The following is a 13,685-nucleotide window of genomic DNA, read 5'->3' as shown; positions in this document are numbered from 1 at the left end:
GCTGCTACGAGCCAATGAAAGATCCTCTACTTCATCAACCTTTACTGTTGCGCCCATCCAGCCCCTCTTACATGTTTGGAAGTCATCCCTTTACATAAAAACAAGTGAAGCCAATGTGATTCTAAAATATATGAGCCAATAACAATCTGTTTTTGCCAATATATATTTGAAAAAGTGTCCTCGAACAAATTTAAACATCACTTGGGGGAAAAATCATATGCTGTCTCCTTATTAGCATGGGTTCATTAAAAATAAGTCAACCATTTTCAGGCTTATGTCTCCCCTCTTCCTAGTTTCATGCGTTAAACAGCACATATCAGAATACTGAGCAAATTCACAGCACCTCAACTATTGAACAAGTGCAGAATTGGACATTCCCATTCCATACACCTGGATAAAAGGGGCAGGCCTAGGACCAAAGTTCATGGGGCCACCACTACACCATTAACTGCCACAGGCTAATAAAGACATTAAAAATTTACATAGATTTAAAAATGGTGTAAAAACTTTTCTTGCTGAAAAGAATTACTATAGCATTTCAGAGTTAATAAATGATTAATCTCTTTTGAGTCACCAATCACCTTTTCTGTTGTGAACAATATGCAGTCTATACTTATGATATGCTCTATGACGGCTCACGACATGATCTCTGTACCAATACTTTGGACAAGCATAAATATTTCTGCTATCATTAGGAACTAAATGTGAATGTTGTTGGCATCACTTCCAAATTACAATCCCTGGCCATCTTAATATTAACCACTCCTTCATGCACCAAAGCACACAGGCTACTTCATTATTTTGCAGAGACAACCGTTGACTTGGGCAACATTTCAGGGCCAGGAGGCAGCTCCTTCATCAGCAGAAAAAGACTCATTTTAAAAAGTTTTTCCAGAGTGGATACAAAGGAGATATCTCCTGGTGTCTTTCTTTGTAATATGAAACTAAACCATGTTGTGCCTATCCATAAATCAGGCGATAGAGTTAATGTAGAAAACTCTTTTGTTCTGCTGCTGTCAATTTTGCTTTGAAAGCATTTCATGGGGTGATACCAGGGAAGCCTTCTATTTCCTGCAGATGAGCAAAACTTGGCCTGTAGTTACCAGAACTCATTGTAAAAATGGGGTCCATCATGCTACCTTGGAATAAACAACTAAGCTAGTTAGCTGCCTCTCTCAATAGTGTTTGGAATGTGACCCCATCACCCAAATGGTCACCCCACTGAAGTCAGATGCCTTTGCAGCCACCTCACTGAGGAACAGATGCTGTAAGGACCACCTTAAGTACGTCTGGCTCCCACTCATTCTAACTATGGGTGACCCTATCAAAACAATACATGAATACTCCTGCCAGCAGTGCTGCTCACAGCCCTTCAATCACATTACATGAGGGGAGAGAGTTCAAATCTCCACTGATATAATTAATAAAATGATTTAAGTTCTTTAGGTGATAACCGATGGAAATGTCCCTGTTAAGTAGAAGTACATACTACGTTTGAAAACCTTGAATGTTGAGAAGGAGGGATTTTCATGTGTAGGGTATTATTGATATGTTAAACAATAAATTAACTGCAGCATTTTCAAGTGTTTTTAGGTCACTGATCAATTCAATTTCGGTATATTTAATATTTTCTGTGGAAAAGGGCTGTTGAAAAAGCAAAAGTCATAATATTATCCACCACAACTGCTGATCAGGACCTATGGCATGGTGGCCATGATATGAATTTCCTTAGGTGTGCTATCACTTGCATTGGCCACCAATAGCAGCAACATACTGTGTTGCCTGTAATTAGTGAATTAGGGTTAAGTTTCTGCCTGCACAAGGGGATATTTGCACTTTTCTGCAGGATTAACTCATGAGATTATCAATAAATAAATTTCCATTTGTTGGTAGCAAACTTGAAAAGATGCAACTGAAGCATGTTTAGTAGTCATTCGTCATTCACGTGATTCCTTAATTTCCATTAACAACTGTGTGTGTGTGTGTGTGTATATATATATATATATATATACTATATATAGATAGATATATATATGTTTGTATGTGTGTGTAAATATATATAAATCCTCCGGACACGATGAAATACCCCCTCATATATTTAAGGATCTGGCTTCAGAAATTGTGCCGTGTCTAGAAATAATATTTCATAAACACCAATATTTAAAAATGTCGAGAAGGCAGAACCGAGCAATTACAGAACTATTTCCCTCACATCCATTTTGTGCAAGGTTATGGAACATAAAGTTGCTAGTTTGATTGTGAGACCCCTCGATAGTCAGGAGTTATATTAATGAAACATTGGCACGGTTTCCGAAAGGATAGATCTTGCAAGATGCACTTTTTGTTCATGATATTCTTATTTCAGTGGACGTGGTTTTTTTAAATTTTAAGAAAGCCTTTGACAAAGTACCTTATAGTAAACTACTCACTAAGCTAGAAGCATTTAGCATAAATAAAATATCCTGGGTTGGATTAAAGACTTTTTGACTGGTCGGTTCAAAGAGTAGTGATAGATTGACTAAGCTAAAATGCAGTAGAAGTTACTTCAGGTGTTCAAGGGAAGTGTTATCAGACCTCTTTTATTCCTAATTTACATTAATGACATTGACTCTGTAGTCACCAGTAAGATACGTTTATTTGCCGACAATGCAGTGGTTTACCGTGATGCTGAGAACACAGCAGCTTTGCTAGATGATCTTAATACTATACAAAGCTGGTGCGACACTTGGCAATTAGAATTAAACTTAAAAAAGTGCATAGTCAAAAATGTTTGGAAAAAGAGCAATTCCCTTCTGAACTGGGAACTGCATTGGGAACACCAGAATGGAATGTGTAGACTCAATTAAATACCTAGTCATTACCCTCACTCACAATCTCTCCTGGGTGAAACACACATACGGGGAATATGTGAACAAGCTATCAAAAAATTAGGATTCCTTAGGAGCATACTTGGTAAATATGGTGAAAAGGTCAAAGGGAATTGTTATCTGTCGCTGGTTAGGCCACGTTTAGAATACGCTGCAAGTATAAGGAATCCTCACGAAGTTGGATTGATTTGCCGAATTGGATTGCGTGCAGCATAGAGGAGCTAGATTTGTATAAAATTGTTATGATAAATTTAGTAGCTTACCCAAAATATTAGAGGATCTAGGCTGGGAATCATCCACGGAATGAACGCTAAATTACAGATTGAAGCTCTCGCATAAATTGGAAGGGGGTCTCTTTAGCAGTGACATTGAAAATGTGTTATTACCCCCATTGTACTCTGGTAGGAGAGATCATGCTAGTAAAATTAGAAAGATTAAGTGTAGAACATATGTATTTAAGATGTAATTTTTTCCACAAACAACAGGGGACCATAATAACATTGTTTGACAGCGGTGGGGTTATGCTTGGGTAAAATTATTCTGGCATGAGGTCACCCCCTGCCACACACCCTGGCAGTGGCTTACAGGGTATTTATAAATAAAATAAAAAACAAACATTTTATATGGATAGGAAGACTTAATATAATCCATTTGTATATTCATAATGCCCAGCCGAAGCCTGATGACTGGGAAGAAGTAGAAGCACTCAAAACTGTTAAGAAGTCCATAGAACATCATCTTTACAACTTGCTATCACATCTGTATACTTATCTCTAATTGATATGGTTAAAAAACCATTGCTGTATCAAGTCCCAAAATATCTCTTGATGGCCCTTGTTCTTCTCACCTTCACATCTATTGTTACATCCCCCTACTCTGACCTCTGGCCGATTAGGGCAATAATAATACATCATATGCTGAAATTGAGCTCCAGTCATTGCTCTCACTGACCTTAATGCTTTCTGGTACACTTGGACAACCTCTATTTTGGCTATCACAGGGATGAACACATGCAATGCATTACATCTTCAACAATTCATTCTAAAGACAAGATTAAACATGGAAATGCTAAGTACCTGAGAGTATATGGTGTCAACCTTCCCATGCATCTTCCATCCAATTATATGTTTGTAAGTATGTGAAGTTTGTTTGTATGTGATGTGGAAGTGTCATCATATGTAAGAATATTTTGTCTCTTATCTGTTTTTATAGTGCGTGTGTGTATGTAATTTTCGTTGTAAGAGTTATCTTTGACCAAACTTGACCGTAGCCACCAGGAAAATCGCCTAATTGCAACGTAATTTTAAAATAAAAATATACTAAGTTAAGAATGTCTAAGCTGCTAATGTGTGTCTTATACTTGTGTGCAAACCAAAGTTTGGCTTTTCTTACCTCAAATTATTTTTATCGTTAATGAAATAGTTCCAAAGTTGCTAATCAAGATTTAAGATTATTTTTACACAGGTTTTCAAGGTCAAGTGAGAACAATACTGAAGGAGAGAGAGGATCAAAATTTTGGTTTGTGGGTCATTCCACATCAATTCAACCAAAAGAATTTTTGGCACCCATCACCTCAGATTTTGATGAAATGAGAAATGGAATCATGAGCCAGTTGATTTTTGAGGAGCTTTCATGCCAATGATGAGCAAACTAGAGTTGTGTCCGGATTGAAAAAGTAGAAGTGAGCATAAGAAAGAACAGTATGAGAAAAAAATGATTGATTTTAGGCAACAAATGAATTATATTCAAATTTTAAGAAAGAACATCAAGGTGTTACATTGGGGTTTCCTGAATGTAGCTCCTAAGAGCAAAACTGGTGCATTTTAGCAGGTTCCAGTGGTATCCACAAATCACCCAGATTATATATTCCTTATTCATGCAACACAAATGGCTGAAACCTATGTGGTTCCTCAGCCAGATTTCACAGAGAGAAGAAGCAAAGAGAGAATGCGTGCCATGAAACTGCAACTCATTACTAAGTCTAGTGGATTTCTAGGAATCAAAATTTGAAAATACAATGAAAATGACACTATTGACTATTCCCAGTTAGCTTCAACTGATAGGGCACACACGATAAAAGGTCCACACACACTTGATGATGAAGTAGAAAAGTTGGCTAACAAGATAGAAGAAACTAATTCCATGCTCTTTTACAGGAAAATAAGTGGTCATATTTTTAAAATTATAAATGAAAATGTACCATTGGATACAGCATTGATTTTAATGAATTTCAGTGAGAACTACTCTTCAACCATCCAAAATGAGGTCTAGGGCTATCACTGGTCTTCTGATTAATGAGATTAATGCAATAATGTTCATCCCATGACAATATATTGTAGACACACTGATGGAGAAAACACAGGTACAACACACTGTGTTACATCCAATGGCATGACACATTTTGCTGACATGATTTACAAAATCTAACAAACAGTTGTGAAATTCCTAAAAATGACACTTTAGGGCACGGAAAACAAATTCATTATTTCAGCGACTGTTGTCCAGCAGAGTAAAAAAAAAATAAGTAAAATTTTCTTAGCCTGTGTATGCATGAGAAAGATTTCCAACTGAGAGAGAGCATTTTTGGCAACTAGCCATTGCCAATCAGGATGTGGCAAAAATGAAAGTCCACTTCATATTAAAAAAAGAGTACAGATTTAGCATTTTTTGATCCTTGAACTACATATTGTCCCAAAGATCTGAAAACACTTCCGTGGACCAGAAGATCCCCTGTACTTTAAAACCTTAAGATATTCAGTTACAGAGGATGCTAGGAGGATTATTGTTGACAACAAGCTGTCTCTCATATACAGATTTAAAAAAAACAAACACCATTTGTAAAAGCTCTTGATTTGTACCCAGCATGTTGCGAAGCTTATAAGTATTGCAACTTATGGTAATTTAGAATGGTGTCTGAAGTAGATAGGAAGAGAGACATTATTGTCAAGTTTCTACACCATTATGGTTCATTGCCCTCATTTTACTGGCCAAGGCAAGAAGATTGCTGTCCAGTACCTACTCCTCATGCAGTATGTGACCCATCACAGACCACATTAGGGAGAACACACCACTTCACAACTGAATGTATGATATCAATGGAGAAAAAAATTACCCATTTCAAAGCTGTGCTATGGTCTAAAAACTAATTTGTGTGCCATGCAGTTAAAACTTTTTTATTGACTTTGTAAGAAAATGATTTCTTATGCATGGCAAATGTACAATGTCATGCATATGTCATGGGATGTTCTCTACATTTAGGGCATTTATGATCAACAACTTCTTTCTAGACTTTCATGCAGTACAACAGGAAGAAAAATCCAAATTTTGCTACCAATAAAAATGATGAAGTGATCTACTTAATAAAAAAAACTCACAATATTTATTATTTTAAATTGGGCAAATGTTTTCAGGACATTATTTGTATGGAGATCTTATTTTATGGGTTAAAAAAAATAAAATAGTGATCCGACAGCAATTTTGCAAAATAGCACAAAAATGTTGATTTTCAAAGGAGAAATACAAAACCCATCCACTTTATTTCCGAGGCTGAACGAACATATCTTTGGGATAATAAGAGAAACTGGGAAGCTAGGATTACCTCTTTACTTTAATTGATTATCAAATCTATAGCTAACCAATTAATGTTTTCCTTCAAGACATGTTGCTAAGACAAGATGACTTTTTTTTTGGTAATTTCATCCATTTTAAGGGCCCATGTATTTTTTCCTGGAATCCTCATATATTAATTGATCTAGCTCTATAATTTTTTGAGGATTGGTCGATTAGTGATTTAGATATATATTAGTTACTAAGAAAAAGGTCCTTGCTTATCATGCCGATGAAACAGAAGACAGGGAGTTCACCTTAAGTTTGAGAGTCTAGATAATAAAAACATCATTACCAGAGCGAGATGCATTTAAATTGGCATGGATATTTTGAATCAGCGGGATGATAAAATGAACCGAGTTCATTCAAATCTGGTTTGATGGGTGTTATGGCTTGGTTTGAACCTCATTCCGTAAAGGCGTCTTCAGTAAAAATGAATACATTAATTTTCAATCGCTGATGCTGATATTGTTATGATTTTTCACCCCAAGTATTAGCCATTTCAGCAACCATTTCATATTTTCACCAACAAAGGAATAATAACACTTTTATATGTCCTTCCATTGAGGGGTGCCCCGCCACTGTGAAAATAGTTGAGTTGCGGTGTTGGATGAGTGTCATGGGGAAAAATCCTTTAGATCATCGAGGACAATGATGGCAGCAGAACAACTTCAACATTATTTGAGAGAAGAATAGCTTTCTTCTGGTGTGCCACAGCTCATACCCATCACCTTTGACTCAAGATATTTAGACATCTTGATCGGCTATCAATATTATTTTACGCAGTAACTTAAGTCATTTCCTTGAAAGCGAGCACTTCTTTCTGACACACTGAGCTGAATAAAAAGTATTGCAGAAAGTAAAGACAAGATACCCACATAAACTGACTCGTAGGCCAGACAGCTAATCAAGCATCACTTCGACATATGGTTGGAATAAAGGATGACTTTTTCGAAATCATCAGAGCAAATCAGGAACCATCTTTTGGATGTCTTGTTCTGAGAGAAGATACATAACTTGGGGCAAGCACTTCAACCAATTGCCGATTCTATTGTCCTTAGAATGGGAAATAATAGACAGCCTTTTCTATAGTCTGAAGAATGTGCTAGTAACATTGCCAATGATTACATGTCAGTCAGAAGTTCAGCAGTGACAGAATATTTGTTTTCCAGAGAAGAACTAATTTCCAATGCATTTACCAGCCAATCTTTCAGGCCCTTTCTCTTGGGGCAAAGACTTGAATGAATCAAGGACATGTTCCATAGCTGAGGTTATTGAGAGCCAAACCATTAAAATGGAAATTAATGACAAAAATGCCATTTTAGAAGTAGCTCTGTATTGAAACAAGACAGATAACTCCAGGTAATACCCTGAGGTTTTGGGTTCATATGAAAATTGGTCAGGTGCTGAGTATTAACAATAGAAAGATCACCATTGGATTAATGATATGGAATTCGACTAAGGAGAGAAATTGAAAAATTAGCAGTGTAAGTATTAGACAACCAAGCAACCTAAGCTGATGTGGAGAGAACTTGAGCAGGTTTGGAGCCACTGAAAAAAAGTGGACAGCATTAGCCAGATCTTAAGACATTTTAACTTACTTCCACAACCCATACCTGGCACTTCCTTCAAAATAAAAATAACTATGTGCCTGTGAACTTGCTGACAATAATATAGAGAAGAGTTTTAAGAAAGAAGTTAGAAATCAAGATGAGAAGGATACATGAAGAAAAACAAAATGATAAATATGAAGATGAAAAACCAGAAGGTTATTATGACGATGAAGGTTATTATGATGCTGAGGCTACTGCAGATATGGAATAACAACCAGATAAAATAAAAAAATTAAATAAGACAAATCTTCAACAGCTGTAACTATGTTACTTCAGTTCCTGAACTTCCAACAGTTATTCAGGAAACATATGTAACATAAGACTTAATAGATCATGAAATACCACGGAACACAAGCGATGATTTAATCTCTAGGTTTACTTGAATATCAGGACCTTAAAACATACTACCACATGGTTCCCACAGGACTGGATCAACAAACCCTTATTCAGGGAAAGAGAAAAATATATTTTCCTTTCAAGTCCAGTTGGCAGGTAACGAATTTTAGCACACCTAGCTCACTTAACCAAAAATATGAAAGTAATTCAGCATAAGCATAGTAATCAACCCGAAGGTCGGTTTGTTGGCTGATTATCGATAGAGTTCACCCTGTACTAAGCCCGACAGCATGTGAAATTCACACATCATGGTGGGGGGGCCAGTTTCATTCACTGTGCTGGTTATGGTTTCCCAGGAAGATCTGGCAACCAAAAAATCACATATCTTGGGTCGAGCTGTAAGTGCCCACAGAGGCTTGCCTGGGAATAGCACCCAGGGCCTCCCGTCAGTAGTGCAATGCTCAACCCCCTGGACGACTGCAACCCACATGGAAGTTTACTTAAGGGAGGACAAATACTGACCACTCCATTTAAAGCTTTTTCCCAAATCCTGAACCCCGCAAAGTAGCCAGTCTACTGCGTGTGAAGAACTGACCCTAGCTAATTGTGATATTTAATTTAGTCAAGTGAAATTAATATTGAATCCATGCTGATTTCCGGGAATTACCGTCGCGTAGTTTAGTTGGTAGACAACTGTTTCGCCCCCAGTCCTGGAGGCGTCTTCAGGTAGAAGTGATGTGCGTTGCGTCTTGGCCGCTATATATATGAGATTCTGGCTGGCCGGGAGCTCTCTGATTGGAAATAATAAAAAATCCATACAACTTCAACCGTGAGGACGGCTACACCCTGACCTCCACTTGGAAAAGGGTGATTCCCATTCACTGTCAAGAAAGAGCCAATCAGAGAGCTCCCGGCCAGCCAGTGTCTCCTGTATATAGCGGCCAAACCGCAACGCACATCACTTCAACCGGAAGATGCCTCCAGGACTGGGGGCGAAAGTTGTCTACCAACTTAACTACGCAACGGTAATTCCCAGAAATCAGCATGGATTCATCAGATAAGACGGCGCGGAAGCCTAAGGATTAATTTGAAATTAATATTGTTGGTCTTGATATTTTACATTTATGATACCCATATGGGATCGCTTTCATCATCCTGCTATCTCGTTAACTTCAAGTCTAATGCCTATCCCTTTGATTGTATGTCTGAGTGGATCAACATGTACGTCACACCATGAACATGAAAATAAAGTTATTCATATCTAGTTCTCACCAAGGTTTCCGACCCAGCACTTGGCTGCCTCAAAATCAGGTGAATTTAAAATGAATTCCTGTGCATTTGTGTCATAAGTAGCTGTAGTCCTCAGAGCTTTGGTATTTGTCCCATGGGATATTTCAGTTAATGCAAAACAGCCCCCTGTCTGGAATTAATATGAATTGTTTTCAAGTTCCAAGTAAGTCTTTGTTTTTTCATTAATGTTTACTTAAATATCTTTAAAAATGTCACATGATTACAGTTATATGTCCAAAAAATATTCAATAAATGGTACCTTATAATCATTGAAAGTTCCTTACCTCCCCTTTTTCTGATGCTTCAATAAAATGATAATGCCTTCTAGAACCCATAGCTTGTATAGTTGATTCATAATATCCAAAGGTAAGGAAGTACTTCACCATTACTGAAGGATCATACTGAGTCAAAGCCACAATCATTGCTAGAGGCTGATAAAATGTTCAACATTAAAATTTTAAGCTTATTAGTCCATATATAAATATAAAATTAAAATGTTACGCCTTATATTCTATTTTTTACAGGTTTATCAGTGAATTCTTTCAATGGTAGACTTATTTCCACATTTAATTTAATAAGAGACAACAGGGAACTGAAAATTCTACAACTATGGTACAATAACATAAAACAATATTGTCACTCTAATAGGTATAAAACATGCTCAAACATATGAGTTAATAATTACAATACAAAGGTAATAATTCCCGGGATCAGCAAGCCAGCTGCATAAACTGACCTGCATGTCCTGTTGGTTTTGCACCAAAGGTTCAAAAAAATAATTTCTCACAAGAACTTAACATTAGCACTTTTTGAGCAACACACACAGGGAATTATCTGCAAAGCTATTACGAAGAGAACAACGCAAGTAATCATCTTGAATTATCAAAGTTTTTCCAAGAAATATAATCTGAAAAATGAAAGAACCGTAGTATTCACATGGGTAAACATCAGTCCTTTGCAGGATTGAAGTCACACCTTTCGGATATCTTCAGCTAGTTCTTCAAGTGGTAGGAAGTCGTAATCTTTAATTCTGTTCATCCTCTGGACTGTCCATCTCCGGAATTCGTCCAAGGGAAGGGTAGTGCGAGGGTGATGAAATATAGGATCATTCTCAAAAGCTTTCCAAATCTTCATCTGAGAACGAAAAATTATCACATGTACTCCAATAGTATGAATAATACACTCGAAATAAAATGAATCTATCTTAAGGATCACCTTGAAACTCAGAATATTCTCATCTTCTATAAGTAATTTTAAATGCCTCCAGTCGAAGGATGCCAATTTCCTGTATTCCGATAAGGGACCTGGAGAATACTCGGATATCACAGCCATTTTAAAACTCTGGTTCCTAAATTATAAAATTGGAAAACATTTGAAGACCGCCGCTCTAGTTACGCAAAATACATCAAATGATAGTAATACGTAGGATGTTGAGATTACAAACCATGCTTACCTCGATCTCCGTGACACAGCAAAACTGATTAAAGCGATAGAGATATCCCAACGATTTGACCTCCACACCCAACTTGATTCATCACAATAAAACAAAGATATATCCTCGCGTGCAGATTAGAACAGGAAGTTATGTGCGTCCCACGAAAACTTTTGAAACAATTTAGTCACGTATTTTAAAAAATTTATTACCTACATAAACAATTTCCGATAAACGTAATTTCTCCTAAACAAAACACGAAGCTAAAGTCCTTTAACATTTCACAGATATGAGGTACCGTTACTTAAGGTTTGGGTTTTGAAGAAGCAGCGGCTTGGGCAGCTTTCTTCGCTTTCACCATTTCAACCAAATCTTTATACCGCTTCATGCACTCTTTTTTCGTCCTTGACGGTATACATGTAGCGATATCATCCCAACGTGTTGCACAGCTAGCAGGATACGTTTTTAGGGCTTGCTCCAACAACTGCTGCTCCGCGGCGGTCCATGGCTTCGCTGAATTACCCTCTTGGTTGTCACCCGGTCCTTCAAATCTTTCGGTAACGACAGCTTCAACAGAAACACTGCCTTTCTTCGCTTTTTCGAACTCATCGAACGCCTTCTTGTTAGCGATTTCTTTGAGGATTCCTTTCGAATAGTCCGAATTCTGGAGGTCCTTTGCTTTCGTTCGAGCATCTTTAGCAGTTCTCTGGACTTCATTGTTGGGTTTGTGTTGGTTTATAAAATTGGCAATGACTTCCCACCTTTCATTGGTTCCAGCGGGGAAAAAATTAACGGCTTTGATAAGTAGCTGTAGATCTTCCAAACTCCATTGAGCCGAATCGCGCGGTAGATTTTTTCGAGATGCAGCTCTCTCGGCCTGCTGCAATACCTCCGCTCTTTCCCTCTCTATTCTTTCCTCAACTTCTTGCAGCCATTTAAGAAAAAACACACGGCCCTCTTCAACTGACTGCCCGTGTAATTTTTCATTTAATTCTTTCAGTTCATCCAATTTGAGAATTTCGCACATCTTTTCCATTGACGCCATATGGTGCAACGTTTCATTTTCATTGACAGTATAATAATTGTTTTCCTTGCATATGTTCCGCAAACTCTTCCTCTGTTTCTTAAGGGCACGGTTCAAAATTTCCTTCTCCTTCCTTGCAGCTTCCTGTTTGGCCTTTTCTTCTGCTTCCTGTTCTTCTTTCTTTTTACGTTCAATTTCCAAAATTTCTTGTTTCTTACGCTCCTCTTCATCTTGTCTAGCTCTCAAAGCTTCTTGCCTTGCTTTCTTCTGGGCGATTTTCTGTTCTTTGTCTTCCTGTACAAACCTCTGTATTCTGGGGTCACATTTGTAAGCTGTGTCAACCAGTAGGCGAAGTCTTACCATTTCTTCCTTCTTCCTTTTGGCCCTAGCAGCTTTGTTTTGTTTATCCATCCATTTTCGAATATCTCGTTCCTGTCCTTTGTCCTTCTCCTCTTCATCTAGGTATGAATATTCCCTCCATGACTCAAACGAATACCAAAAGTAGTAAAAATGTTCTACATCTTCCCGTGGTGAATTAGCCTCTCCCAAAAGAGGAACTGGAGTTTTTTCGGACCATCGAGCATTTCTTTCAAACACAGGGCCAAAAACCTCGAAAAACTTTGCCTTTGATGACTCATTTGCTGTTGGAATAGAGTCATCAAACACGGGATCTACTGAATCGTATGATCTTCTTTTCTGGGTGTTTCCTAGTATTTCCCACGCTTTCGTTATGCATGAAAAATAATCGTCATTGTCTGCCTGTATGCCGCCTGCTTTCCGCTTGTCTGGATGGTGAAGAAGTACTACCTGTCGATAAGCCTTCTTGATATCTTCATCAGATGCATTAAACCGCAAGTGGGCCAAGCCTAAAACAGCATAATGATCTTGTTCTTTCCACTCCTTGGGGTCTAGTGTTTTCAGGTAATTTAAATCAACTTCTTTTGCAGAATTAACTTTAACTGCACCTACTGTGGCACTCAACTCACGGTCTTTAGTTTTGTCATCAATTTTGTGTAAACGCATATAATAATCTCTGAATGTTGGACCAACACATTCAACGCGACGCTTTACTACTTTAACTAACTGTTTCATTTTATCACTAACTTCTAATGCCTTCATTTCCGAAACCGGCACATCACCCCCGTTTACACCCCGTGCTTTACTGCATGCTTCATTCTCATTTTGTACCTCTTCTGATGAAATGTTGACACAAGATTCCTCTTCCATCATAGCTGCCATAACAGTGTATAACAGATTACCACACTATATAGCCGTTGTGCAGATGATGTTTTGACTAAGTAGATAACAGCCACATAACACTACTGTTAATATGTTTATGACTTCTGACGGAAACGTGCTTGCGATATTTATAGGATACTCCACACGATTTCACTTGAATATCTTAGCGGGGATTTCTTGGTGAATATAAACCTGGAAATAAGGAACACTATTGTCACTCAACGATTTTCACGTTACCTCGCTATGAACTTCGTAAACTTCGCTATACGTAACTATTT

At 37.6% G+C, this 13,685-nt stretch overlaps 2 protein-coding genes across 2 annotated transcripts in view; both read right to left on the bottom strand.

The window, feature by feature from the left end:
• The window catches only part of LOC139689698 (peroxisomal acyl-coenzyme A oxidase 3-like), a 31,214-nt gene extending 19,940 nt beyond the window's left edge, over positions 1–11,274 (bottom strand). Inside the window, exons 1-5 of the mRNA XM_071586901.1 lie at positions 11,166–11,274; positions 10,928–11,060; positions 10,688–10,846; positions 9,997–10,143; positions 9,695–9,842 (exon numbers count right to left, since the gene is read on the bottom strand). Coding sequence (XP_071443002.1) covers positions 9,695–9,842; positions 9,997–10,143; positions 10,688–10,846; positions 10,928–11,044 — 571 coding nt within the window. The 5' untranslated portion in view covers positions 11,045–11,060; positions 11,166–11,274. The remainder of the gene's footprint in view (positions 1–9,694; positions 9,843–9,996; positions 10,144–10,687; positions 10,847–10,927; positions 11,061–11,165) is intronic.
• Positions 11,275–11,448: 174 nt separating this feature from the next.
• LOC139689699 (dnaJ homolog subfamily C member 2) lies at positions 11,449–13,650 on the bottom strand. The gene has a single exon (XM_071586902.1). The coding sequence runs from the start codon at positions 13,405–13,407 to the stop codon at positions 11,449–11,451; it is 1,959 nt and encodes a 652-aa protein (XP_071443003.1). The 5' UTR covers positions 13,408–13,650.
• Positions 13,651–13,685: the final 35 nt, after the last annotated feature.

Source organism: Hetaerina americana, unplaced genomic scaffold, assembly GCF_022747635.1.
Source record: "Hetaerina americana unplaced genomic scaffold, ioHetAmer1.1.p SCAF_27, whole genome shotgun sequence".
NCBI lineage: Eukaryota > Metazoa > Arthropoda > Insecta > Odonata > Calopterygidae > Hetaerina > Hetaerina americana.
This window is presented reverse-complemented; position numbering and strand designations above follow the sequence as displayed.